Below are 27,301 nucleotides of genomic sequence, written 5' to 3'. Positions count from 1 at the left end.
CCATTAAAAGCATTTGCAGAAAATCATGCCAGTCTAGACGTAGCCAGGATGTATAGTGCAAACTGAATGAGCATCTATTTAATATTTTGTTTTATCCCCTTTGTTCAACTTCATCCTTCTTTCCCAAATGCAAGACTAACATAGATACTGGCCTATGTGGTTGTTTCTAGCAATGATGATAAACAAATAGAAATAGAAATAAATAGAAATGTATAAAACTGATTAAAAACCATACAAAACGGAATAGCTACATACATAGTAGGATTCTGGCTGGAAAGGGCCGGAATAGTGATTTTATATAGGAATAGTTGTCTTTGGTCTTGGCCAATTGCAGAGTGCAGCTGATAAACAGGCTGTCCCCAGTTATTTTTCTGGCAGATTTCTTCTAAGACCTAAAAGAGAACATTTTACATCATTTACAGTCACATTTTAATGTTCTGCTTTATCTCCAGTCTTACCTGCTGAAAAAATACATTACTTTCCATGGCTTTTTATTTGTAGATTATATGCTTCAAATTCTGAGTTCTATATATCAAAAGAGTTGGAAGTTTAAAGGGTCATAAATCTAGGAATAATGTAAACAACTTAAACGTTCAACCATCCATTAATTCCTGAAAATAATTGTCATACCACTGAATCTGATGTATTTTCAATCAACTTTGATGTAGAATTGGAATAATTTCTTTTGACTTATAATCATTAATCCATTTATGTGCTCCAGAATTCTGCATTTTTAACTGCTGTTAAAGAATTGAAACAGTAGTATCCTTCACTTTTCTTCTCCTGTGTACTGGTGTGTAGTTCATGAACAGTACTGATGCTCCTGGTGTGTAATACAAATTCTGAGTGGTATTGCCCTCTTCTTTAGAATTGATTATTCCACACAAATAAATCATTGTCCTCATATGTTATTATCCTACTTCATATTTCTTCTTCCAAATCACTTAACACATTGTGTGCCCTGAATCATCCTTAATACTGATAATTAAGAGCTCCATTAGGGCCTCACCATTCTACATAGTTCTCTTTTAATGATGCCTGTTGTTTATTCAGACACTCACCAATTTTATGGATGGATCCTCAAGGTGCCAAATGGCATTAGGATTAAAAGGGGATTGTATACGGGGATATAAAATGAATCCTCCACTGTCCATTGGACAATTAGGTAGATGCAAGGTGATTGACTTTTGCTTCTCACAATCATTTACTTTAACCCTTGTCCAGTATTTATCAGGCCCCTTGCCCCAGTTTTAGTTAATCTCACCCACCCTCCCTTCTGTTAGTTGTATACAAACTGTATTTTATATGTTGCTTTGTGTCTGATTAATTGCCTGTTACAGGGGTCCTGGAAGGAATTTTTCTCAATGGGGCCAAATTGACTGTGGCCATTTTTTTTTTCTTTTTGGCATGCCTCATAGCATAATGAAGGCCCGTTTAGGTTAAATAGGTATAGAATTTCAGACTTTTTATCTGAGGAATTTTATGAATGCTAATTTATTGCAATGTGAGGCGTGTGTCCCATGTGGACAGGAGGCCAAAGGGCTAGTGACTAGGTCAGTGACATAACCTTTTGCTGATGAACTCCAGATCTATGGGCGAAAGGGAGATTCAGATTTGAGTTTTTAAATGGCAATTGTACATAAGTCTGTAGAGACCCTGATTCCTCTTTGGTACTCTCTGTCCCCTTTTCACGGGGAAGATGAGAAGGTTTAGCAAAGCAAGCTGAGTCCTTGGAATAGGCAGTGGAGAGTCTACTCTGATTTGTGGTTTATAAAATAGGAGCTATGTAAACCCCTCACTGGACCCACCTATATGTCTGTTATTGAAAGATGTGGTACAAGTCTGGCAAAAGACTAACACTGGAGAAGCGAACTAACAAAGTTGCAGCCTGCTGCCCAGAATCCATCACTGTGTCTGTCCTGATCAAGTGTCTCTACTAAAAAATGGGCAATAATTTTAATTGGAGGGGGGCAGCCAGGCCACTTTGAGCAGGGTGTAGGGTGTAGGGTGCAGAAAGAAGGGAGCCTGCCCAAGGGCTTGATCCAGCCTGTGGGACATATTTTGCCCACCCCTACTCTACTACATACCGTGCTGATTGACTTTAAAATGGAAACACACTATTGTGGAAACCATTTCATATTTAGCTGGAAGCCATTTTGTATAACAGAAGCCATTTAAGTCTCCTGCTTCTGCACGTATACTAGGCGTGAACTGACCTTCACCGAGGTGAGAAAAGCCAGAAGGATGAGCTAATGAACTATTTTGAGCTGAAGCTTCTACTCCCTAAAACCTGTTTCTTTCTTTGCTGATAGTAGTTTTTCTTTGAAGTTCGCTTTGATTTCTTGCCCTGATGTCAGACTTGTTTGGTTAAGGGTATAAAATACTAGGTTTGATTTGTATTGAGCGATCTTATTGGGCCCAGCTCTGCTGGGGTCACGTTTGGCTCATTTTGTGCCTTATTGATCAATAAAGCTGTTTGTTAGCCACCTAAACACATAGAAGTCTTTTGCTTCAACAATTTACACTGCACAAAAGACCATCACAAGTTTTCCATTTAAACTTTCATCAAGGTTAGCTCCTCTAAACTGTTTGTTCAGTGTTGATATGATTTGCACTTACATTTGCTCCAAGTGCTTTACAAGCATCCGTAAATTTACCTCCCTGCTCTTCTCGTAGTTAAGAAAGCACTAAATCTACTTTTTTTTAAATGGGGAAATTGAGACACAGGACAGCATATAGTGCCCTTGATATATAAAGGTGACACTGAAGTCAAAGTCTCCTCCTGTCTCCGTTATCTAATTTATACACACACACACACAAAACTAAGACCCACACAATGCTCTTCTAATGTGGCAGACCTTTTCTTTACTTTATAATTGTATGCAGACTATTCATACTTACAGTACTGCTCTGGACACTTAAGCATATATAAAATGATACATATGGCAAATTTCATTTTTTAAAATAGTTGTTTGCATAAAAACTCAGATTTGAATTTGTGAATGGCAGTTGTATATAAGTTGTGTAGTCCAGCATCCATCTGATTTTCATATATAAATGCAGCTTGTTTATAAGCAAATGTTTATGTATGCAAAAACTTAGACATGAAAAATTGCACATGCAGAATCTTGAATATGAAAATTTGTTGGCAACATTTTAGAAGCTGCTTTTAAAATAGTTAGCCACCAAAAGCTAGTTTATGAATAGCTGGTTAGACTGATTTTAGGATGTCCTATCAATATTGAAATTCACAATAAGACATGTACAACTATATAAAAACTTATCTGAAGAGAGGAAACAGAATTTGGAGGTGTCTGCCATTATAACCACCCTGAAATGGACCCAGGTTAATGACTAATATTGACCAGATTAAAAGATGAATCTAAGATACTATAATTTTCATCTTCTTCAATACTGCCTCCTTGTGTGTTGGAGGGAGTAGGGAGAGAGGGAAGAATACTTTAATTTATATCTGCATATTAGGTGTTTTTCCTTCTAAACATTCTTTTATTCCTTAGTCTTTCAGCTCTCTCTAGACGCTTTTAGATTCAGTAGGTCAAAGGCAGAAGTAATGTGAAAGGGCGTATAAATTCTATGTTTGGATGAGAGTGTACTTCCAGTGAGCCTGTCTCTCAACAAGTATAATTTACATACTGAAGAAAAAATTAATTACACCAGCTTAGTGTTCCTTAGCTTCACTAAGTTCACCTCTGAATTGGTCCTTGTGTGTGTTAGCTAAGGTAACATTTTGTATGTTCCTAAGGAACAGTTTTATCAGGAACAGGTTCATCTACTATAAATTTGAGAGAGTTTGTGTGTCTGTCCATGCATCTGTCCACTTGTTGAAGAACTCCTCTTAAACAGTAAAAGCTAGGACCACCAAATTTGGAATGCAGTTTCCTCTTATCATAACTTAAACAAGGTCAGGCTTTGGTTGTGCCAGGAAAATGGAATGTGCCTGGAATGGGATCGCCTCTCATAAAATGGAAAGGGAGGGCTCTGCTACATAATGATCACATGGGGCAGCAGGAATTGAAAGCAGGGACAGTTATACTGTATAATGACCATAGGGGGGCAGCAATAGGCCAGAGATGAGGATGGGGACAGCTCTAACTCGTCTGGCAGCAGTGGAGAAAGGGACAGTTATCTACTATATATTTCGAGAGTTTGTCTGTCTGTCTGTTCAGGAACTTCTAACTTGTAAGAGCTAGGACCACCAAATTTAGAATGCAGCTTCCTCTTATCATAACTTAAAGCAACTTAAAGGTTTGTTTGTGCCAGGAAAATGGGATGTGCCTGGAATCAGATTGCTTCTCATACAGAAAAGAGACAGAATCACCAAACAGATGGAAAGAACTGTCTGGGGGTATGGCCCAGCCCTGAATCTTCCACCCTCTAGGTACCCATTAGGGAAGGTGTATGTGTGTGTGTTGGGGGAGGGGGTGAAGCTCCCTCCCAATTTGTATGGGAGTATTGCTGGCTGGTCCCCTTTATCAGGGAGTGAGAGAAAAGTGTACAATTTGCTCCATGCCTCACTCTGACTGGGCAGCATGGGGAAGGGAGGAACAAATCTGGATCTGTCCCAGCAGGGAACATGTACCCACACAGACTATACCCACTGGAGCTACAGCGGCCATGGAGAGGCACTTCTCACCTGGCCCCAACCTGCTGCAGTAAGGGAAGGCTTGGGTAGTTCTTTCCCCCCAGGACAGACTGCATACTGAACCCCTCATCCCCAGCCACACCCCAGAGCAATGATTTAAATGAAGAAAAAGCAAAAAATAATTGAGTTAGGGATTAGGCCAATGCCAGGTAAAACTTCGATTATTAAATAAATGTCAGTATCAATTTTATTTCAGGTTTTCTCTTTTATAGCCTTTAAATCTATAGAGATAATCTGGCTATAATTATCAAAAAACAGCCTCAGGACACTGGGACACGAGATTCTCAGGAGACTCACAGTCATACTTGTAATTGGAAAGACTTTTTCAGCCATATTTTCGAGGTAATATGCATTCTATTACACATTTCTTGTGCCAATTGACAGACCTCTTTTATAATAAACAGTATCCCTTTAATATCAAGGGCAATGTTTTGAAAAAAACATGTGATTTAGGACCATAAATCCCACCATGTAGAATTAAGTGGTGCACCATGAAAGATGTCATCGAACCAGAAAGCCCAGTCTATAAAGGAAAATGAGAGCATGAGGGTCCAAACTGTGCTTCCCATCAGGCACTGCAGTACTATTTTTAAATTGAGATATTTAGATTTTCAGATGTTCCATATTTTGATAAATTATCACAATTTTCTGTGGAGAACAGAAGCTTTTTGCAAAAACTCATTTAGTCAAAAACTCAATTTTCCACTGAAAAATAGGTTTGACAGAAGATTTGTGACCAACCTTTAGCCTGTGGGTAGGACTGTAATGGTAAGTATTAATAGCAATACATGCATGTCTAATCCAGACTTCACCAGAATTCATGATGATCTTACTTGAGTATGTTTTTTGCCCAAATAAAGAGAGAGAAGGCTCATCACGGAGGCTAGATCCTCAAAATTCCAGGGAATTTTGTTCTGATCCAGGATTCTGTTTTGGGCCTGTCTTTTAACAAGTATGGTATGTTATTGGTCTTGAGTCTAGTCCTGCATGCTTTAGCTAAAAATAACTTTATGATTGCCACAGGAGTTCTGCTTTTGTCAAGGACCGAGTCATTGGATCATTACCACTTTTCACATTAACATTAAAAGGAGGCTTCACTGAGAAATATTCAAGTTCTCAGCATTAGTCTTTCATGTTAGATTACACAGTATACACAAAGTAATGCCCTTGGATCTGGCATGGAATTCTCACGGAAATCATGAAAGTCATGGGGAGCTAACATGCTAAAAACTGAGGTCAGTTTTAAGTTCAAATTTTTTTTTCTTTTGTTACCATATTGGAATAATTATTGTAGTTTTAGGCCTCTAAGTATGTAGTGTTACTATTATGATATATTATGCCGTGGAAAGCAGTAACTTAAATTATGATCTGTTTCTATGAGTTTTTTTCATTGATTCCTAAAATGTGTTTTTAAATCAAACATACCAATAATAATTTTGTGAACAGAAATCTCTTTATGAGTGTACCTCCCAAGGACATGCTGGGACTAAAGTAAGAGTAAAGTCACTTCAGCTTGTATCGTCTAAAGCCACGTCTCCACTTGCTGCATTGGAGATCTTCTGGCATTAAATTTAGCGGGTCTACAAAAACCCGATAAATGAAATGCTGAAGGTACTCCCAGTCAGCTCCAGCACTCCTCGCAGTCGCAAGGAGTAAGGGAAGCCAACAGGAGCATTTGCTCCCATCGATCTCCCACTGCTAAGAGGGTACCAAGTTAGGCTTAAGGTTTGTCAATTCCAGTTACTTTATTTACGTAGCTGGAGTTGCATACCTTAAGCGTTCATTCTTGGTCTAGTATATGCCTGGTCTTAGAATAGTTGGAAAAGGCCCTAAAACAGCAAAGCCCTCCTTTAGGCAGAAAATGGTAACTTTTAGCTATTTTCTGCAATGTGCCTTTTAAAGGAGAGCAGATCTCTATGTGTACATACTTATGATCAACTATCAAAACCTGTAACGATTCAAACAAGACTTAAATCTGTTGTATTGTTCATAAAGCATTAAAAAGAAGACAACTAGTATGGGTCTGACCAGAACATTTTTTCCTAATTTATTGTACCTACCTGAGGAGCAAGTTTAATTCCATGTGGTTTTAAAGCAATATGATTCATTGGGGTAAGTTCCATCCCAGGCAAAAGGTCGTAGAGTTTGTCTTCTCCCCTCTTTTCTCCTTTAGCCTGGTATCCACGACCCAGGCCAGTGTAAGCCAAATATCCACGTCCTCCTAGTCCTCTAACTCCCGCAGCCCCTACAGGTACATTCATGTAAATTTCTAGGAATGTAAGAAGCATTAAACTGAATCAAATCACCGGAAAATCACCCTGATTCTTACTGTAATGGAAAAGTTAGCCCCATTCACTGAGTTTTGATAAGAAGATGGGTAGAAACACTGACTGACTGAGAAATACTGCAGATTCATACCACATTAGTCACGATGAAATGGAATGCACAATGGGAAGTTTCTTTATTACCTCTGAAGAAAAATATAATAATACCATAAATATAGAGCTAGTACCTATACAACTATATCATTCTGGTTTTTATAATACTCTCAGGGGCATTATTTATATTTAGTACTGGTAATTTCAGGCTGCAAGCTCTGAGCAGCATAGTTTTCTTAGAAAATTCATTGCAAATTAGAAGATATGGGGAACCTGGAAAGTCTAATGTATTACAGTATATAACTGTAAGATGGTCCTTATTCCTATAGCATCGCTTCTGTATTGGATTCTATCAGTAATTTATCACTATACACCAGATTTTTACCTTATCATTTTAATTTTTTTTCCCTGGAGAGCTTTGAGATGTTTTAGTTAGAAGGAATGTCCTAGTTCTTCCTATCTTCACCATCTTCTTTATTCTGTTCAGTCAACATGAGGCTTAACTTTCCATTGAATTCATGCACAGATTACTTTTGATTTTTTACCATGTTTCTAACCAGATTTACAGTTGAAGAGTAATAGGGACAGTTAAAAATTAGATTGATTACTACCCATCAGTATAATATAAGCTTTTTAATGAACTTAGAACATATTGTCCGCCCCCCGCTTTTTTTTGAACTAATGACCATTTTCTCACATTACAACTGGTTCCTTTTGAAGGAGTGTTTGGGAATTTAGAAGATTGATTAATGATTGCACACTAAAGAAGTGAAGTGAGTGATTTGGTAGTTTTAACACATTTTTCTAGTGTAATTGTAATGGGCGCTAGATTTATGTATGCACAGTAAACTAAAACATGGACAACAACAATGAGGATTTCCCCTACAGGTTGTACCTCCCTTAATCGGGACTCTCTGGTCTGGCAACCGGACCACAGATGTTCCTGGACCACAGAGTCTAGGTATGAGGTTGGGCTGCAGAGCAGGAGCAGTGCAGGGTGGGGGTGTGACTACGTCAGGAGCCCTGTGTTGAGGGAGGGGAGTGCAGCAGGGAGATCTGGCCCCTGCTGCCATGTGGTAGCAGGGGACCGGCAGCAGCTGCAGAGTCCCAGCACCCACAGCAGGCGGGGTTAGAGATTAGGTTAGTTAATTCAATTCTATTGAGGACTTATGTTTTTAGGGCATCTTTTTCTACCTGGAAATGAGTTTAAAACACCACCTGATTTCACTTAGGACATCGTCACTCTGCTATTAGCTGGTAATGTTTATCAGTTGCTACTAGAAATGGATGAGCAAATCTGGATCTCGATTTTGAACACCCCCAAATTTAATTAAATCCATTATAAAGTTAATGGGCATGTGCAAAATTCTAACTTTAGTTCTGGGGATGTTTTCAACATAAGGTTTGATTCTTGCCCATCTCTAGCTACTGTAACTTTGCACCAATTATTTCAAAATTAACATTAGCAACTATCCATTCTGATACTGGTTTTTTTTACATTTGTTTCGTTGCAGAAAATAAAAACTAAAAGAAAACAAAAAACCGTACTGAGAAGCATGACATTTTATCATGTTAAATAGTTAATGTTTTGTCTGTACAGTGATAGACCAAAATTGGGACTATATATCCAAATCTGTGGTGGTCGGATACCGTACGACCCCAGACTACTCCCAACCACTTGGTTGCTGCAAAATTAAAACCCAAACAACATGATGTTGCAACAAAACCATCCCCAGTTTTGATTTCTGTAGTCTACATGATTGAAAAGACATCAACAGAGTCATTTGCTAGTGTGTATAGCTGCTTCTTGAAGCACATTGTGCAGCAGTTACTTGTTCTCATCTCTGTTTTGGAAGTTCATTTGTCACTCCTGGTAATGTTGCTTAGGGCCCCAGGATGGCTAAGGTTATGGCCTTCCTGGAAAACTTCATGGTTCTGGGAAGGTGAGAGTCAATACACAGAGCATAGAAGCTCATGGGAAGGGTTAACTTTCCTGAAACCCATTCATGAGCCATTAAAAGGAGGAGAAAAATCAACTGCTAGGCTTCTGGGATAGAATCTTGTTTTGTTTGTTTTTTCTCTCCTGGGACAAAATGGAGGATTTTTGGTTGTTTACTTTGGAGCAAGAGTCATTCAGAGACTGTTACAATACCTTACAAGCATTTGGCTTGCTCCTGGCTTTATGAAGGAGTATATATATTTTGTGTTTGCTCAGCCTGCCTGAAGGGTTTCATCACCCTTTAAAAGAGAAGTTCCCAAGACTGTGGCTATTTTTCAGTGTGTGAAGGCTTTTGGTCCCTTTCTTAAAGGATGTATGATATAAGAAGTAGAGAAAGCTGGGCTATGTGAATAGGTCTGTCCTAGTGAATGGAGACAGTGATTACCTATGTGTAGGTAATGAGTAGTAGCTGAGGAAAGCAGGAAATGTAAGAGGCTATTGTGTGTCCCAGAAAGATTATTGAATGTTTCATGGCTAGTAATTGGACTTCTAAGAACAGGGTGGGCTGGAGTTCCTTGGTAGTGAGGAACCATTTGTCAGTAGCCCTGGGACACTTAGACCATTAAGCACATGGAGCAGCCCCAGCTTAAGGTCCTCTCTGAAGGACACTGAAGTGCATGAGTGAGGGTGTGTGCTTTGTCTTATACACTCTGAGGTGGTTCATGTTAATTTCTCCATTTAGTTAAAACTGGTGTATGCCTCAGGTTAAAAATAATTTCCTGGAACCAGCTTTAATGTGAGGCATGGACGTGCAACTTTCATGTAGTGCATGGATATTTGATTTCATAAATTTACCCACTAGCCTAGCTAGGAAGCTTATTTCAAAGATAGGTTTTTGTTTTGCCATAGACATAACTGCTGAATTACCTCTAATGGAAGGAGGTCGGATAATGCCTCTATTGCTGAGGTGACCCTTGGTGGCAGGGAAATGAAGGTTAGGAATAGCAGCATAGGCCTGAGGTGCATAAAAGACTGGAGCTCCAAGGTAGGCTGTGGCAGGGTCATACAGGTGTCCAAATGTGTAAGTGTATTCTCCTTGCAGCACAGTACCTCGTCCCCCTGTGCCTCTGGTGTATCTAACGTAACTGTCTTTGTCTACGGGTTTTGCTAATGTCACTTCGATAGGGGAGCCATCCAGCACCTTTAAAAGAAGAAGAAATGCATGAAAAAATGAAAGAGAAGCACAAAGGTAGTATAATATCCAACATCATAGTGACTATTGTGTGTAAGCCCAGCCTAATTCTGCATTTTGCTAACCACAACTACCTAGGTGAGGTGGCTGAAAGAGCCTGAGAATCATCTGGAGTGAGGCCATATTCCTAGGAACAGAAAGAAAGAGGAACACCGGCTGCTGTTGCAAAATGTATAAACCATGGCAGTTTGCTCCTCTTCTACCTACTGCTGTTGTGAGGTTAGAAGAAGTTGGTCTATATTTATGCATGGAACTAGGGAGTACGAGTCCTACCTCCAGAGACATAGAATTATAGAATTGCAGAATACCAGAACTGGAAGGGACCTCAAGAGATCATCAAGTCCAGTCCCCTGCTCTCATGGCAGGACCAAGTACCATTTAGATCATCTCTTCAGTGATGGAGATTCCACACACCCGCTAGGCAATTTATTTCAGTGTTTAACCACCCTGACAGCTAGGAAGTTGTTTCTAATGTCCAACCTAAACCTCCCTTGCAGTAATTTGAGCTCATTGCTTCTTGACCTATCCTCAGAGGCCAAGGAGAACAACTTTTCTCCCTCCTCCTTGTAACACCCTTTTAGATACTTGAAAACTGCTCTTATGTTCCCTCTCAGTCTTCTCTTTTCTAAACTACTAAACAAGCCCAGTTCTTTCAGTCTTCCCTCATAGGTCATGTTTTCTAGACCTTAAATCATTTTTGTTGTTGTTCTCTGGACTTTCTCCAATTTCTCCACATTTTTCTTGAAATGTGGTGCCCAGAACTGGACACAATGCTCCAACTGAGGCCTAACCAGTGCACAGTAGAGCAGAAAATAACTTCTTGTGTCTTCCTCACAACACGCCTGTTAATGCATCCCCAAGACTCATGCTTGCTTTTTTTGCAAAGTATCACACTGTTGACTCATATTTAGCTTGTGGTCCACAATGACCCTTACATCCCTTTCTGCAGTACAGTACTCCTTTCTAGACAGTTGCTTCCCATTTTGTAGGTGTGCAACTGATTGTTTCTTCCTAAGCAGAATACTTTGAATTTGTCCTTATTAAACTTCATCCTATTTATCTTAGACCATTTCTCTAGTTTGCTCAGATCATTTTGAATTTTGACCCTATCCTCTAAAACACTTGTAACCCCTCCCAGTTTGGTATCATCTGCAAACTTAATAAGCGTATTCTCTATGCCAACATCTAAATTGTTGATGAAGATATTGAGCAGAACTGGTCCCAAAACAGACCTCTACAGAACCCCACTTGTTTTACCCTTCCAGCATGATTGTGAACCATTAATAACTACTCTCTGAGAATGGTTATCCAGCCAGTTACTTATAGTAGCCCTACTTAGGCTGTATTTCCCTAGTTTATTGATAAGATGGTCATATGAGACTATATCAAATGCTTTACTAAAGTCTAGGTAAACCACATCCTAAGGATGTTAAAATGCAATTATCTGCCTAGTTGAATAGTCGATAAGCTCTGCTGTGCAGAGCCACAGAGGAAGCTGGCTCTGGAGCCACCCACCCTTCAGCTTTGCATTTTAAATAGATAGAGGCGGCGGGGGAGAGCGGGAGAAGGGAGAGAATGCAGCACCCTGGGGTTGGTGCTGTGGGGAAGCAGGTTTTAAGCTGGCTCCCCCCAGCACCGGCTCCTGTCCCCCGCTTACTGCCTCTCAAACGGCAAGCAGGGACTGCTTGCTAATGAGCTGCCATTTTTGCAGGGGAGGCTCTTGCATCCTCCCCAAAACCCACAACAAACAACCCCTCCCATTAACAAGAATCCAGTTTTCATTGTGATGTTGATTATAAGCACTGCATCTTCAGCATTGATTCCAGCAGGTGATGCGAAATATGCACCAATGGTACAATGCAATTTTTCTGCGAGGTACAGCACCCTTCAATGCAAAAGTGACTGCATTACCTATTTTCCCAAAACAGATGTTCAAGATAGTGATTGCACACCTCAGAATATGTGGAGTATATTTGTAGATGCACAGATGGCTTTGTATAGCTTTTAGATTCAATTTTTTGGGAGAACTGTTGAACTGTATTATACCTGACTAATGACTATTTTGTTTTACCAGAGGTAAATGGATTCATTTTCTTAACAAGCATGCATTCAGTTGCAATGCAGAACCTGTGGAAAGAGGGGATTAAAAACTCCATATCTTTGAAATAATGGACCTTGAATTTCCTCTCTTGCAGTCATGGTCTTGACACAGGACTATATTTTAATATGTGTGTAAATCCCATTAATATAATTTGAAGTTATATTAGTACACTTTTACAGATTGTACACTTCAGAGAGCAGGAGTAGTCCTATGTGTTTGGAAAGAAATTGGCACATGTCAAGTGATTCCTTAGTAGCAGTAGGAATAAAAGAGGGAATATCAGCCCATAAGAAATATATAATATAATATTATACATAATATTAGTAACATGAAAACAATAAACTAGTTAATAACTCTTAAGACCTGGTTATTGCATTATAATTCCATATGATATATTGGGCATTACAATTGGCTGAATTCTGAAAATAATAGTTTTTCCAGATCTTTGAATTCTGCACAGCCCTTTTGGTTTGATCACGTTTGCAGTCATCATGTACTAATTTACACATTGCCTTGTTTTTTGTTGAAAATAAGGAAAAAATATTCAAGTTCAAGCATGAGATTTTCTAACCTATGATTCAGAATTAGTGATTTATTCATTATTCTGTTTCTTGCATCGAGTCTGTACTCTGATTCATGTGATCAATTTCCCATTATGCAAACAAATAGTAAATAATCAAAAAGAATAGTTTGCGAACACCCAAAAGCTGAGACTTGATTACATAAATTGCAAACAATCTAAAAAAGCAAATACACTTTTCTGATACAAATATATTCTGAATGCTACTAGTCCAGCATTACCTTCCCATTTAAGGCTTTCATAGCTTCAACTGCATCATCTCTGTTATTAAAGTGTACAAATGCATAGTCTCTGATTTTCTTTATTCTTTCGACTGCACCTATAAAAATATTGGGATATTAGTTCTGCAACCCTCTTTTCAAAGGAATACAGATTTGAATTAACATTCTGGGTTGTGCTGTTAGAATTCAGTTTTACAAAACAAATTCTAATCTGCTAACCCTTATGAATATGGTTAACTTTATGTATGTGAATATTACAATGTACTCATTAAAATTACTTGTGTATAACACTAAGCTTGTGGATAAATTGTTGTAGGGTCATGATCAAAGTGAATAGTTATTACACCTCTCATGGCATAGTTTTAACTCTAATTATGCAACTCAATGATAACACTTCTCAGAGTTTAAAAGTTTTAATAGACTAAGTAAACTAAGTATTCCACAGATCTGGAATTGCCAAGTATTTTTAAAACTACATTGGTTTGTTTTTCCTATTTGGTTACAGAAAAGTGCAGTTAATTTAAGTAATCCCAAATAGATATGCTATTAACACACAATAAAATAAGAGTTGCCCTTTCTTAATTACAAGGTCAAGTTTACTCTTGCAGTCCCATTTTCAGATATATGACTTCAGCTAGATCAGACTTTGTAAAATTTGGGACTGAAAAGAAAAATATGTATAGTAGATAGAACTAGAACTACAACCAACACAGAATGTAATAGAACCTTGATCCTGGGTTTTAAGGGAAGTTCTAGATTATTCTACAACTATATACATGAATTTTTTTTAAAAAAAACCCCACAAAAAACCACACCAGCGAGGAAATGCCTTCAAATGCATTTCAATTCAGGAATTTATGTCTGGTAGTCTCTACTATGATGGCTGAATACAATTGTCAGCTGGTTATGTAATATATTATTGAATTATGTCAGATTCAATGGAACATTCACATTCAGTTTGTTTAAAATGTCACTTGGAGTCATATGTTTATGTGATTGATTTTGATTTCTTCTAGGCATATGCAATATAAATTCACTTTGGTTTTGTTTATTTCTTGCAACTTGTCCTTGACTCGTACATCCATGCAGCCTCAGCACAGCCAGCAAGTCTAGAAACACTAATTTCCTTGTACAAAACTTTGCCTTTTTCATTTTTCATCAGAGCCTTTTGTCAGCAGGCATTATAAAGTCAATGAACAGATTTGTCATCTGTCCTACAGATTGCAAGGTAGTCCTAATATCTGAATATTTGTTCTCCTTTCTGATTGCCAAGCAATTTTGCAGAGCATGTGCATACACAGACACATCACCCAGACAGCAGGAGTGGGGAAACAAGGGTCAGACAGAGAAGCATTACTCCAAATCCAATGTTTGTGTACAGTCTATTAAATCTGTGTCAGTTTACAGATTTTCAATGGAAATGTAGGATTTTTTGATCTATACATCAGATCTTCTGGATTCTGCAACAAGGTGCATTTATGCAAACAAGTGCTATTTGCACAGCCTGTGAGGAAAACTTTATGACGGTTAGAACTCTCATGAAAAAACCTGCACTGTTGATTCTGCCCCAGAAAAAAGAGCAGAGCTGTCAGTGAACATGCACAATAAGCACCTGCAGGTGTGGGACTACAAATATGGATGTACTAAAGGAAAGATAGTAATGGGACAAACCAGGATTGCATGTCAATTTCCCTCACACTCTTTAGAAAGTTTTGCATTCAAAAAATGTAACTCAAGCTGCCCACGCCTGCTCTAAAATAAGCCTTTTTTGTATAGGGCAGTGGTGGGCAACCTGTGGCCCGAGGGCTGCATGCAGCTCATTGGGGTTCTCTGTGTGGCCCACAAGACATTTTGTTTACCATTGCTCATGTACAGGGTTACCAGATTCGGCTGATTTTTGTCCACATAGGTTTCTTTTCCCCTGCCAGTATTACTAATGTGACACACAAGCAAGAGTACGGGACGAGAGGAAGAGGCTGATTGCACACAACATTGGCTGTGAGAGCCAGGTGTCCCTCTGCATCCAGTCAAAGCACTGCCATGGTTCAGTCAGCACACCCTGCAAATTCTAGGTATACAAGTGAGATTAGGAAAACTACCCTATACCCTGTCTTGGTATGACAATCTTGCGGCCCAATGAGATGGAGGGTCACTCATGAAGCCCACTCGCAGCCTAAGTTGCCCATCACTGCTATATGGTATGGTCAGGCAGGGAGAGAATGGACTACATTGTGCTGTAGCCAAAATGGGGACAAATTCTGCATAAAGTCATAGAGTCCAAAACCACAGAACTTCCCCATACCAATTCCTACAGGAAAAGATCCAGTCTTAATGTAAAAGTTATCAGGGATGGAGAATCCATCCTGATTAAGGCTTTGATTTTGTCACAGAGGTCACTGAAGTCACCATGTTTGTGAATTTCAGAGACCTCTGTGACTTCAGCCTATTGGTGGTGGGGCTGGACCTGCCAACCTAGGACCCACTGCTTGTGGCTCCTGTGAGCAGCAGGGAGATATCCAGCTCTTGGCTACCATGAGTGGTGGAGGCCCCCTGTAGTGCCAAGACACCTTAGGCAGTAACGGCCCTGATTGAGCAATTATGGGCAGTGGGGACCCTGGATCTCTGAGCCAAAGGCCCTGCAGTTGCCCAGGGCTGTGGACAGTGTAGAGCTCCTACTGCTGCAGGCAGTGGGGGACCCCAGAGCACCAGCAGTGCGGGGGTGCTGGCACCTTCTTCCACCCCATTTTGGATATTTTTAGAAAAAGTCTCTGACAGGTCACAGGCTTACACTAACTTTCCTTTATTGCCTATAACCCATCCATGACTTTTACTAAAAGTGCAAGCGATAAAACGTAGTCCGCACCATGACCCTTGGTAGACTGTTCCAATGGCTACCTACCCTCACTGTCAAAATGTGTTTGCCTTATTTCCAGTCTGAGTTTGTCCAGCTTCAATGTCAGACTGTGCTACATCTTTCTCTGCTGGACTGTAGGTCCCATTATTAAGTATTTGTTCCTCATGTAAAGATTTATCAACTGTAAACCAGCCACCCCTTCACCTTCTTTCTGTTAATCTACTTTGACTGAGGTCCCTGAGTCTTCAAGCCTGTTTGACAAAGCTCCTCCTGAATCTTGGTGGCTCCCACACTGTCAGGTGGATTATTTGCCTCAAAGGCTCAAGCTGCCCTCAGTTTAAACACCAGCTTGCTGTTTGTTGATCTACTCTTGGCCAGCATGGGTGGAAAAAAAAGAGGGCAAACCAAACTTCACAGTCTTTGTGGCTACTCCAAGAAGTACAGGGCACGACAAAGCCTGTACCAAAGCCAATCTTTTCTGCCATGCTGAAATGGGAAGTTAGTGGGTAAAGGTTCTGTGATAACAGCTCTCTGTAATGTCTCTGTATCAGCTGGGCCACTTCCCCACAGCTTTTCCCCAGCACCTTCCTTACTGTGGGTTCTTCCTCCTAATACCCACTTGCATTTTCTCCCCCCCAAACTATCACACTTTTTCTCATCAGCACCTTCCTCACGCTGAGCTAACAGAAGGGAAGTCTTTTTAAACCAGTCTCAGCTGGTTCTTAATTGGATCCCAGGTGATCTGATTAGTCTGACTCCCCTGAGTCTGAAAGCCTCCAGGTGTTTTAATTGTCCTGATTGATTCTAGCATGTTCCTGATGGTCCTGGAACAGCCCATCTTAGTCTACCCTGGGAACAGGGACCTATTTAATCTGGGCTAATATATTTCCCTTCTATCACTCTCCCATAGCCCGACCTGGTCACACCTGTCTTCTCCAGACCCATTTCCTGGAAATGCACTTCTATTCTCTTCTGCTACTGAGACACATAGGCTATGTCTACACTGCAGGCTTCTTGTGCAAGAACTGTTTTGCACAAGAGTACTTGTGCAAAAGGTCTTCCATAAGAGTGCGTCCACACTGCCATGTGCTTTTGTGGAAGAGCATCCATGGCAGTGAGGATGCTCTCTTGCGCAAGAAAGCTCTGATAGCCATTTTAGCCATAGGGCTTTCTTGCACAAGAAACCTCTGTTGCCTGTCTACATTGCCTTCTTGTGGAAGAGTTCTTGTGCAAGAGGGATTATTCCTCATGGGGAAATGAATAACTCTTGCGCAAGAAGCCCTGTCTTCTGACGCTTTACTGTAAATTTACTTGCACAAGAATGAGCATGCAGTGTAGACGCTCTGCAAGTTTTTGCTCAAGAACACTTGTTCTTGCACAAAAAGCCTGCAGTGTAGACATAGCCTTATTGTCACAGATGCAGGTCCTGGAAAAAAAGTGGCACACGAATGCTAAGTTAGGATTTGTCTATACTTCAAATGCTACAGCAGCACAGCTGCAATATGGCAGTGCTTTAACATTGGTTGTATATGGGCTGGTACCAGTGGCAAGTTCTTAGTGGTACACAGTGCCAGCTCAAACAGGCTCACTTTCACCTCAGGTTCACATTGCCAGAGAAACTCTGTTCTTTGGATCCTTTGGTTTTAAGTCACCTGACCAAATAACTTCCATGATGTTAGCAAATACTGGATAGTCTATTTCTGGATTTAGGACTATGAGCATAAATTTGAAACATTAAATTCAGTGATGGGCCTCTCAGTCTTGATGTTGTGGCCTTAATTATACAGAGTTACTCCTGGGGGAGTTCTGCACCACTGTGTGAGTGCATGATTAATGAGCCATACAATGAGCCAAGCTTTTTTGCACAGAAAAAGGCTTGTGCTGGAAAGTTGCTGCAGTTCTACCTTTTGTCCACCAGAGGGTGCTGTGGCAATAGAAAAGAGTGTCAGCTTCCAGCCAGCTAGGGAAGAGAAAGAGCCGACCTTCTTCAAAGTGCCTGTTAGGCCAGGTCAGGAGACAGGGGGAGACAGACAGCATGCGGCTGCTGGGTGGGGTTCAGACAGTCTAGTGCAAGAGGACAGACTGGGGCAGAGGCTGAGTGGGAGTGGAGGTGCAGGGTTACATGGGGATGGGGGCGTGGGTATCTGAGTGGGAGTGGAGAGACACATGTGGGCAAGGGGTGCAAGGACACATGGGGATGGGGGCAGATGTGCCTACATGGGGGAAACTCCCTAACAGTTCCTCCCTGTCCCATAAAAATCCTGTTCCGTACTTTCCCCACCCATACTCAATAACCCTCCAAGTTCATATCTCGGCTTCTTCCCAGACATAGTAAATGAAAAACTTGCAAAAATATATCATTACAGAAAACACAGTTTACAAGCTTACATAAACCATTTTAGTCTCCATTTCCTTTGAGCAAATTTGGTTTAAGCACAAAATGATGGAATTTTATAGCTGCTTTAAGTGACCAGCAGTGAATAGAGCAACAGCCAACAGAGGGAGTTTGTCTGGGAAAAGTCTGAGAGGCGCTAAGGTGAATGTGGCATTGCCCGGGGGGGGGGGGGGGGGGAGGGGGGGGAGGGGGGGAGGGGACGGGGAAGGAGAGAGAGAGAAGGTGGTGGTGCTGTATTGTGAGTTGGTGAGGTCAGTATCTAAGGGCCAGTCTGACTATTTGTTTGACTGGTGCTAGTTGCAGGGACTGTTTGACCATGTGTTTGTCTGTTTGAAAAGTGTGAATTGGGAGTGCTTTGTTCCAGGTGGGTCTTGAGGGGCTGATTGGATTGGAGGCAAGGCTTTGAGCCAGGGCACCTGCTTTGAGTGAGTAGCCCTATATAAAAGGCAGCTGGCGCAAACTGAGTGGCAGCCAACAGAGGGAGTTTGCCTGGGAAATATCCAAGAGGCACTAAGGTAATTGAGGCATTAGGAGGTCTGTGTTGAGAGCTGGTGAGGTCAGAGCCTGCCTGTCTGTAACTATAAACCATTTTTAAAATAAGTTCTAATAGGTGAAAATGTCCTGGGACAAAATGAGATTAATAAGGGGTGGGGGAAGAAGCTGAAATTAAAAGGGTGTATTTAACAACTTCATGTTTGCTAAAATATTATACTGACGCATTCAAAAGACAAAAATGATTCATAAAGGAATATCTAATAGCTTTTTCAGCTGCAGCCTAATATGAAAAGAAATTTATGGAGTGGAGACAAAGCAGAAGAGTTATTAGGCTCTGTGATATATATATTTATACTTTAAGGAGAAATGTAACAGAAGTGAGGTAAATCACGAATGATTTAATCAGGATGAGCACAAGAAAGTAGCGGAGAGATTACTGTATTTCTTGGAGTGCTAAAATGCACTTTGCTATATAAAGTGGAATTTTCAAAAGCTTCTGAATGATTTAGGAACAAAACTCCCATTGAAATTCAATGGACTATGTGGTCAACTCACATAGACACTTTTGAAAATCCCACCCTGTATACTTTCAGGTATCTGTAATGGAAGCTATAAGGACAATATTAGTCTAATTTATGGATTGTATTTTATATAAACTTCTGTATTTTATTCATTTTTATGATGGGGAATTAAGCTTATAATTACATTCCTTGTGAGCCCTAGAATGGAAAACATAAGTGAATTAAATCCATCTTACTCCATGAGAAATATGAATGAACTTGCAGTGTGATGGGCAACTGGGAGAGGTTGGATCCATGCCTGGGAAATCAGGAATGCATCTCCTCCTGTCTCCCACTGGCCAGTCAGAGGGTGTTAAGATCTGAACCACTAACCCCTTTATTATTTTAACAGCTGTCTGGGTTTTTTTGAAGCATCTAGCTCCACAAAAGTTGCTCCTTAGAAACTTCCCTCTCCCTCTCTGTAGTTCTAGTATAGAAATACAGGTTGAACCTCCCTAAACTGGGACTCTTTGGTCTGGCAACATCTGTGGCCCGAAAGGCTGAGGAGAGTCTATCCTGAGTTATGGTTTATATGGTGGGAGCTCTGTAACCCCACATCAAACTCACTCAGATGCAGAGCTGGTCTTGGGGCGCGCAAGCCAGGCGGTTGCCCGGGGCTGCCATTTTCAGGGGGCTGCTGACAGAGCCAGCCTTATGGGGCAGGCCGCGACCACATTTTGGCCCAACCACCTGAATCCTCCCCCCAGGTTTCCCTGGTTACTTCCTGACCTTTTTTTTTTTTTTTTTCACTTGACAAATTTTCAAGCTGGGTGGCTGCCTGGGGCTGCCAATTGGTTAGGACTGGCCATGCCCAGATGCCATAGACAGAGGAGGTGGGGGCATGTAGCCTCCTTCCCATGTTAATAGCCATGTGGTTTGTCACTTGAATCCCTCCCTATGCTATCTTTACTCAGCTACATGTCCTGGTCAAGTTATATACAGGTTTAAAGAGTCCAAGTGCTTTGTGATTCTTCAGTGTCCACATTTTATGGTAATGTTCATTATATAAAACCACTTTTCAGACGAGAATGGAAGCTTCAAAAGTCAACCAGTCATGGTGGGCAGGAGTACAGCAGCCATCCTGAATCACTATCTTTTCAACATTACTATTTTTTTGTAGAAAAATATTGAAGAGTCTGTCCCACTTACAGGCTGTGTCTAGACTGCATCCCTTTTCTGTAAAAGGGATGCAAATTAGACACATCGCAATTGCAAATGAAGCGGGGATTTAAATCCCCCTCGCTTCATTTGCATAAACATGGCTGCTGCTTTTTTCCAGCTCAGAGCTTTGCTGGAAAAAAGCACCAGTCTAGACGGGGATCTTTCGGAAAATAAAGCCTTTTCCGAAAGATCCCTTATTCCTCTTAAAATAAGGAATAAGGGATCTTTCGGAAAAGGCTTTATTTTCCAAAAGATCCCCGTCTAGACTAGCGCTTTTTTCCAGCAAAGCTCTGAGCCGGAAAAAAGCGGCAGCCATGTTTATGCAAATGAAGCTGGGGGGGATTTAAATCCCCGCTTCATTTGCAATTGTGATGTGTCTAATTTGCATCCCTTTTAGGGAAAAGGGATGCAGTCTAGACACAGCCACATAGTCTCACTCTCCTTGGAGGTAAGATCTACATAATGTTTAAAAAACTGCCCCAAAAGAACCTTTTTGAAGAAACTAAGTCACTAGAGAGCACAAACACATGTCACAACAGAAATAATTTTTACTAACGTAAAATTCTTAGGACTTCACATACACAATGTCAGTTGTGCTGTCAATTAGAAAACTAGCAGCTTACTGGATGATTTAATGCCAGCAGTGGCTGTTTTAGGAACTTAAGTTTGGTGAAAATTGTTTCTGCACTCCAAGGTTTTACAGGAGAAAAAGCTTATTTTATCTTTTATGTTGGTGTTCCGGCAATTTTAATATTTCAGAAAAACTGACCAACTACTGATAGTTTACTATAACTCTACAAGATCTAACTTAATGGACTTAAACCCTCAACTTAATGGACTTAAAACCTCAACTGCTAAAAAAACTACTTTGTCATTTTCTACCTGGCTTAATATTGTTGAATTCTTTCTCAATTGTCTCTTCAGTGGTTGAAAGCATAAGGTTTCGCACATAGAGGATTTTAACTGATGACATTGTATCTTCATCAACTTCAACTTCTGGTTCTGCCCAGTCCACAGCAATAGGATGTCCCCATAACTGAATCCTTCCTGCCAAAAGTAATACATAATTGGAAGAACCATTTTTCAGTTGGTTTCTTGGCATGTTGATATTTTGTATAAAATTATGCTATGGAGTAAAAGTAATAGAATGGCCTGATTATATGGGAGATCTAAAATGTCATGCTCAAACCAGTGGCACATATACCACGTGTATCCAAAAACAGATAGTCAGATATCCAGATTTAATTCTTTTAACACTACAAACATGCAGCATCCAACAAGGATGGAGAGAAAATATGGTACGGTCCTCAGACATTTTCTTCTATGGGCCTATTAGAGAGCACATGTAACATGATTCTCTTCCAAAAATCCCTTCCCTCCACTACTTGATTTCCAAAATGTTTATGCAGATGTTTGGAAAGGACTCCACAAATGACAGTGATTTTATAATTTAAGTAGGACATACACATTCTCAGAAATTTGATTTGTGTGCAGTGGCTTGACTCACCCCCCCTCCCCCCCGTAGGATAGGAATAGCCAAAAATAAGGGAATGAGAAGTAATAAATGGTTATAAGGAGGGCCTTATGTGAGGGAAAGAAATCTTACTGACTTCACAGTGCATTGGATGAGTCCCTCAAGGAAAAATTGTAGCTTATTTGGGGAGAGTGTGTGTGTGTGTGTGTGTGTGTGTGTGTGTGTGTATTAAGGCTAAAAATCAGTGCAATGGCAGCATCATGAATCTCATGGCCATAGAAGGACCTTATTTTCTGCACAGTCTTGTCTTGGATTCATCCAGTAATATCATAGATCTTGTGAAAGTCAATGTTTTTTCACTGGCAATTGTAATGAGTTCAGCACACAAACTTTCTCCAGATAACAGTGGAAGTTATCACTGCAGTTTTGTCTTTCTAGAATATTTTTTTGTTTGACAAAATGGAAACAAATTTAAGGGGTTCTCCCTCTTTAACCAGCTGCATATGAACTTAAATTATGTTTACATGATAAAGTGAATACAGAGTAATAAAAAATGACTGTCTAGTACTTTACATCATAGGAAGATCTAGGAGCACTTTACAAACTCCATTTGACTCTCACATCACCTCTGAAGTATTATTCCAATTTGGTAATTGGGAAAACTTAGAGTAAGATTTAGACAAGGTCACACAGTGAGTGGCAGAGCTACTTAGAGTATCTTGAACTCTTAACCCCTATCTCCGTGCTGTTGTCACTATTCCACAATTCTGCCCAGTATCTCAAATTCAATATAAACATGTAACACTAAATATGTTGTAGTAGTGATAGTACCAAGATCTAGTTCTCTTTTCTGACTTGGAGTGCACACAACTTGAAGATCCAATGTTGATTATTAATAATGCATGATGACTGCCACATGATGTGTCATACACTAGCTGTACTCCTACAGGCCAGTTCTGTAAATTTATCTTGAGGACTGATAATTGAGTTGTTTCTTTTCACTTCAATCATTTTCACAAGTAATAGAGATTCCATAGGCCAATAATAAGCTACCTACATAACTCTACTGCATTCATATTAGTCCCTTAGTAATACCTATACAAGCCCACTTAAATTTAATCACATCTCATGGCTAAATACTATGTAGTAAACTATGCTCCTATCTTCAAATGTAGCATGTAGTAAATTCTTATTTACAGATATTCCTTGCTTAATGTAAGTCTAGGCATAAATGCAATTCCTTAGTAGAGATCTCTTCCTTAGGCTTCAGTTACAAAAGCATCCCTCTTTGGGAAAATGCTTAAGCACATTCCTAAAGCTACCTGTGTTCATAACTACTTTACTGAATAAGGGCCGAGGATCATATACTCCAAATTCTGCAAGGTCCAGAGTACCATTGATTCCTTATGTAATTAATGGCAGTCCCCAAACTTCTGGATTAGGGCCCATAAATATTTCCACATTCAGCAATCTCCCCCACCATCCTGGGAGGAAAATATGTTCTTTAATGCAACATAAAATCCTTGTAAAATAGATGTCACCAGTACAAATAATGATAAATGGAGTTTATCAGAGATGAATTTCAGTAGAGATTGACCAATTTGTACTTTTTTCCTGAAGGGAGCCTAGCACACCTCTTCGAACTAAGAAAATGGCTTAGCAGGGCTAATTCCACTACACAATCTACTGTATTATGGAGGTTAATTTGACCTGTATGAACTGTAAAAGTATTGTCTTTTCCTTTCGATTCTGATATATGTATGCATTGGGTGTGTGTGTTTTATATAAAGGTAATTTCATAAAATGAATGTATCTGTAATTAGACAGAAATCAAATCAGGAATACGAGATTAAATTCCTGACTCAGTAAATAATTGATCTGTTCTCAGGCCAGTCACTTAATTCATTATGAAATAAACAAATACAAGGGACTCTACTAGTGGAAAGTAGCAGTACTCATGTGGCGTAAAAATAATGCACAGGTCCAAATTCAGTCCAGGAGACTCTGCAAATAGATAGCATAGAACCTGAGTTGGGGCCTTAGGAGTTGTAAGTTCAGCAAACATGCCTTTCCTTCTTTCAGGGGGCCTGCAACCTGCTAGCACTGCCCAAGAGAGGGGGGGTCAATTGCTGGGGGACGGTCAGCTAACATCAGTGTAACTCCTGAAGTGCTGTGTAAATGCCAGCTGCAATGATGATGATTATGTATCATGTTTGTTATGGTTGTGCCTAAGGACCAACCAAGAATGTGCAAACAAAGTAGTAGACAGTCTATTCTTCTAAGAATTTTCAAATATATATAGATAGGCTATGCACAGGAAGAAGAAAAGTGTGTAACACAGAAGCAGTGTTAACCATGTGATGGTGGCAAACATCATATCAGGCTTTGAATTAGAGTAGAACAGGCTAGGTTATTTTTAATTATGATTTTTCTGAGTGAAAATGCCCTTCCAAAATCAAAACTTTCAGTTTGCCCCCAAATCTCAATTTTTTTCCATTGGGAAAATCTAAACAATAGCTCTCCAGTTGATACAACTTTCTAGGGGGGCTACCAAGGCTGAGCTCCCTGACTTTGCTCTCACCGTGTTTGTGCAAGTTCTGGGACCAGTCAGCCAGCTAGGGACTCAGCCTTCCCTCCTTGGCCCCCTCTAGGGCTGGAGAGGCTAAGCATCTCTCTCTGCCTGGCTGGCCCCAGACCTGGGGAGAAGTGACGAACATCAGTGGCTGGGCTTTCTGCCTCTCCAGCAGGCGGGCAGCAGGAAGTAGGAAAGTTGAAAATTACATTATTTACTGTTGGTTTCTTTAGTGCTAAATGACCTTGCAAAACTCCATAGTGAAGGAAACGGCACAAACAACACTGCAGACAAACCTGGTAGCAGTTTTCTTCTTGCCATTGCTGCTGCTCGATGACTTTCATACTCCACAAAAGCAAAGCCACGGTTTTTTGTTTTGTCTGCTGCACTGGGATATACAATGACATCAATGACTCCGTCAGTGACCTTCTTCATCTCTGCTAAAATTTCTTCTCTCTTCTTGTTTTTAGGGATTCCTCCTACAAACAAACGGCAGTTGTCTACACTGGCACAAACTCCTAGGAGTCGTCCATTCCTGCATACAAACAACAGTTCCAGTTTGTAATGAATCAGGCTCAGTTCTTTCAGAAATCATAGGTTGCATCTTCCCCCCAAATACCCCACTGTTTAAAATATATCAATCAGGTCCCTCCATGTAAGTGGTGTACTCCATGCAGGATGCAGTCAGCAATCTTTCCAGACAGAAAGAACTATAATCAGAATTGTGAATGTTCACACACCCACAAACTTGAAGGTGAAATTGGAGCTGCGGGTAGGCATCTGTTTTGACAATCTATTGCTCAGAAGCAATTTGAGACTTCGGAAGAAATACATTTCCATTGTTACTTTCACTTCCTACGTCTTTATCCCACAAGTGTATCATTAATGAACACATGGTGAAGAACTGTGTTTCGCTAATATGATGCAGACTGTGACTTACAATCATGTTCACCATTGTGTTAGCTAAGGGAAATCACAGTTAGCCTGTGAGTCAGCACAATTGGAATTTGTGGAACAACCTTTTTCTCCCTCACTTGCTCCAGTATGCAAGATTAAGGCGATAGGGAGTGCTGGTCCTTATTCTCTCTGAGTGCTTCCTGCTTTTCTCTGTGCTCCACACAGAGTCCAAGGGCATGAAGACTTCTTCATTCATTCCCATTTCACCATCTATTGTTACCCAGCCCCTCTGGAGGACTTTTGAGGATTCCTTCTCTCCAAGCCTTTAAAAGACTCTTCATTTCTTGGACAGCCTCCAAATTCAATTACCACTCAGTCTTATATAATACATCAGAAAGTCCAACCCCTTAGGATGTTGATCTACTCATACTCTGTGATGATACCAAACTGCTCAAGATAGTTAAGACCAAAGCAGACTGTGTTGCGCTTCAAAAAGATCTCACCAAACTAAGTGATTGGGCAACAAATTGGCAAGTGAAATGTAATGCTGATAAATGTAAAGTAATGCACATTGGAAAAAATAATCCCAACTATATATACACAACATAATGGGGACTAATTTGGTTACAACTACTGTACTCAAGAGAGATTTTGGAGCCATTGTGGATAGTTCTCTGAAAACATCCACTCAGTGTGCAGCGGCAGTCAAAAAAGCAAATAGAATGTTAGGAGACATTAAAAAAGGGATAGAGAATAAGATGGAAAATATCTTATTGCCGTTATATAAAACCATGGTACACCCACATCATGAATACTGCGTACAGATGAGGTCGCCTCACCTCAAAAAAGCTATATTGGCATTGGCAAAGGTTCAGAAAAGGGCAACAAAAATGATTAGGGATTTGGAACAGATCGCATATGAAGAGAGATTAAAAAGACTTGGACTTTTCAGCTTGGTAAAGAGGGGGGATATGATAGAGGTCTATAAAATCATGACTGGTATGGAAAGTGAATAAGGAAAAGTCATTTACTAATTCCCACAATAAAAGAACTAGGGGTGACCAAATGAAATTAATAGGCGGCAGGTTTAAAACAAACAAAAGGATGTTTTTTTTCACTCAGCACATAATCAACCTGTGGAGCTCCTTGCCAGAGGATGCGGTGAAGGCTAGGATTTTAACATGGTTCAAAAAAGAGCTAGATCGATTCCTGGAGATTACATCCATCAAAGGCAATTAGTCAGGATGGGTAGGAATGGTATCCCTTAGCATCTGTTTCTCTGGAAGCGGGTGACAGTGAGAGGAGGAATCATATGAGAATTACATGTTGTGATCCTTCCCTCTGTGGCATCTGGTATTAGCCACTGTCAGCAGACAGGATACTAGGCTAGATAGATCTTTGGTCTGACCCAGTATGGCTGTTCTTAGGTGAACCTAAGAAGCACCCCCTGCCCACTCCACAATTCCCCACAAAGCACAGGAGGGGCTCGTCAACAGCTCTTCCTGCTCCCCAGGAGCTAAAATAGGATTATCAGTAGAGCTGATCTGGAATTCTTCATCAATATAAATTTTTATTAGAAAATGCAGATTTGTCAAAATGAAAACTTACAGGAGAGAGATGGTTTGAGAGATTTTCAAGTAAAAACTGTTAAATTTGTTCACATTCTTAAAATATTTCATTTTCACCCTTTATTAATTGAAAGTTCAAACCAGAAAATTTGAAATTACTTTTTATTTTGAAATGTAAGCTAATCTCAACT

At 40.2% G+C, this 27,301-nt stretch overlaps 1 protein-coding gene across 7 annotated transcripts in view; it reads right to left on the bottom strand.

Annotated features, from left to right (window-relative positions):
• The window catches only part of A1CF (APOBEC1 complementation factor), a 61,044-nt gene that overhangs the window by 10,192 nt on the left and 23,551 nt on the right, over positions 1-27,301 (bottom strand). For 6 of the 7 annotated variants that reach the window (XM_006121474.4, XM_014572724.3, XM_006121477.4 and 3 more), the window contains 6 exons: positions 24,942-25,180; positions 21,482-21,646; positions 13,135-13,232; positions 9,908-10,181; positions 6,724-6,932; positions 256-392 (listed from right to left, as the gene is read on the bottom strand). In XM_006121474.4, the coding sequence (XP_006121536.2) occupies positions 256-392; positions 6,724-6,932; positions 9,908-10,181; positions 13,135-13,232; positions 21,482-21,646; positions 24,942-25,180 (1,122 nt within the window). The remainder of the gene's footprint in view (positions 1-255; positions 393-6,723; positions 6,933-9,907; positions 10,182-13,134; positions 13,233-21,481; positions 21,647-24,941; positions 25,181-27,301) is intronic. The other variant, XM_006121476.4, reaches the window with a different exon arrangement.

This window comes from Pelodiscus sinensis, chromosome 8, assembly GCF_049634645.1.
Source record: "Pelodiscus sinensis isolate JC-2024 chromosome 8, ASM4963464v1, whole genome shotgun sequence".
Classification (NCBI taxonomy): Eukaryota; Metazoa; Chordata; order Testudines; family Trionychidae; genus Pelodiscus; species Pelodiscus sinensis.
The sequence above is the reverse complement of the archived record's forward strand: the minus strand, read 5'-3'. Positions and strand labels throughout refer to the sequence as shown.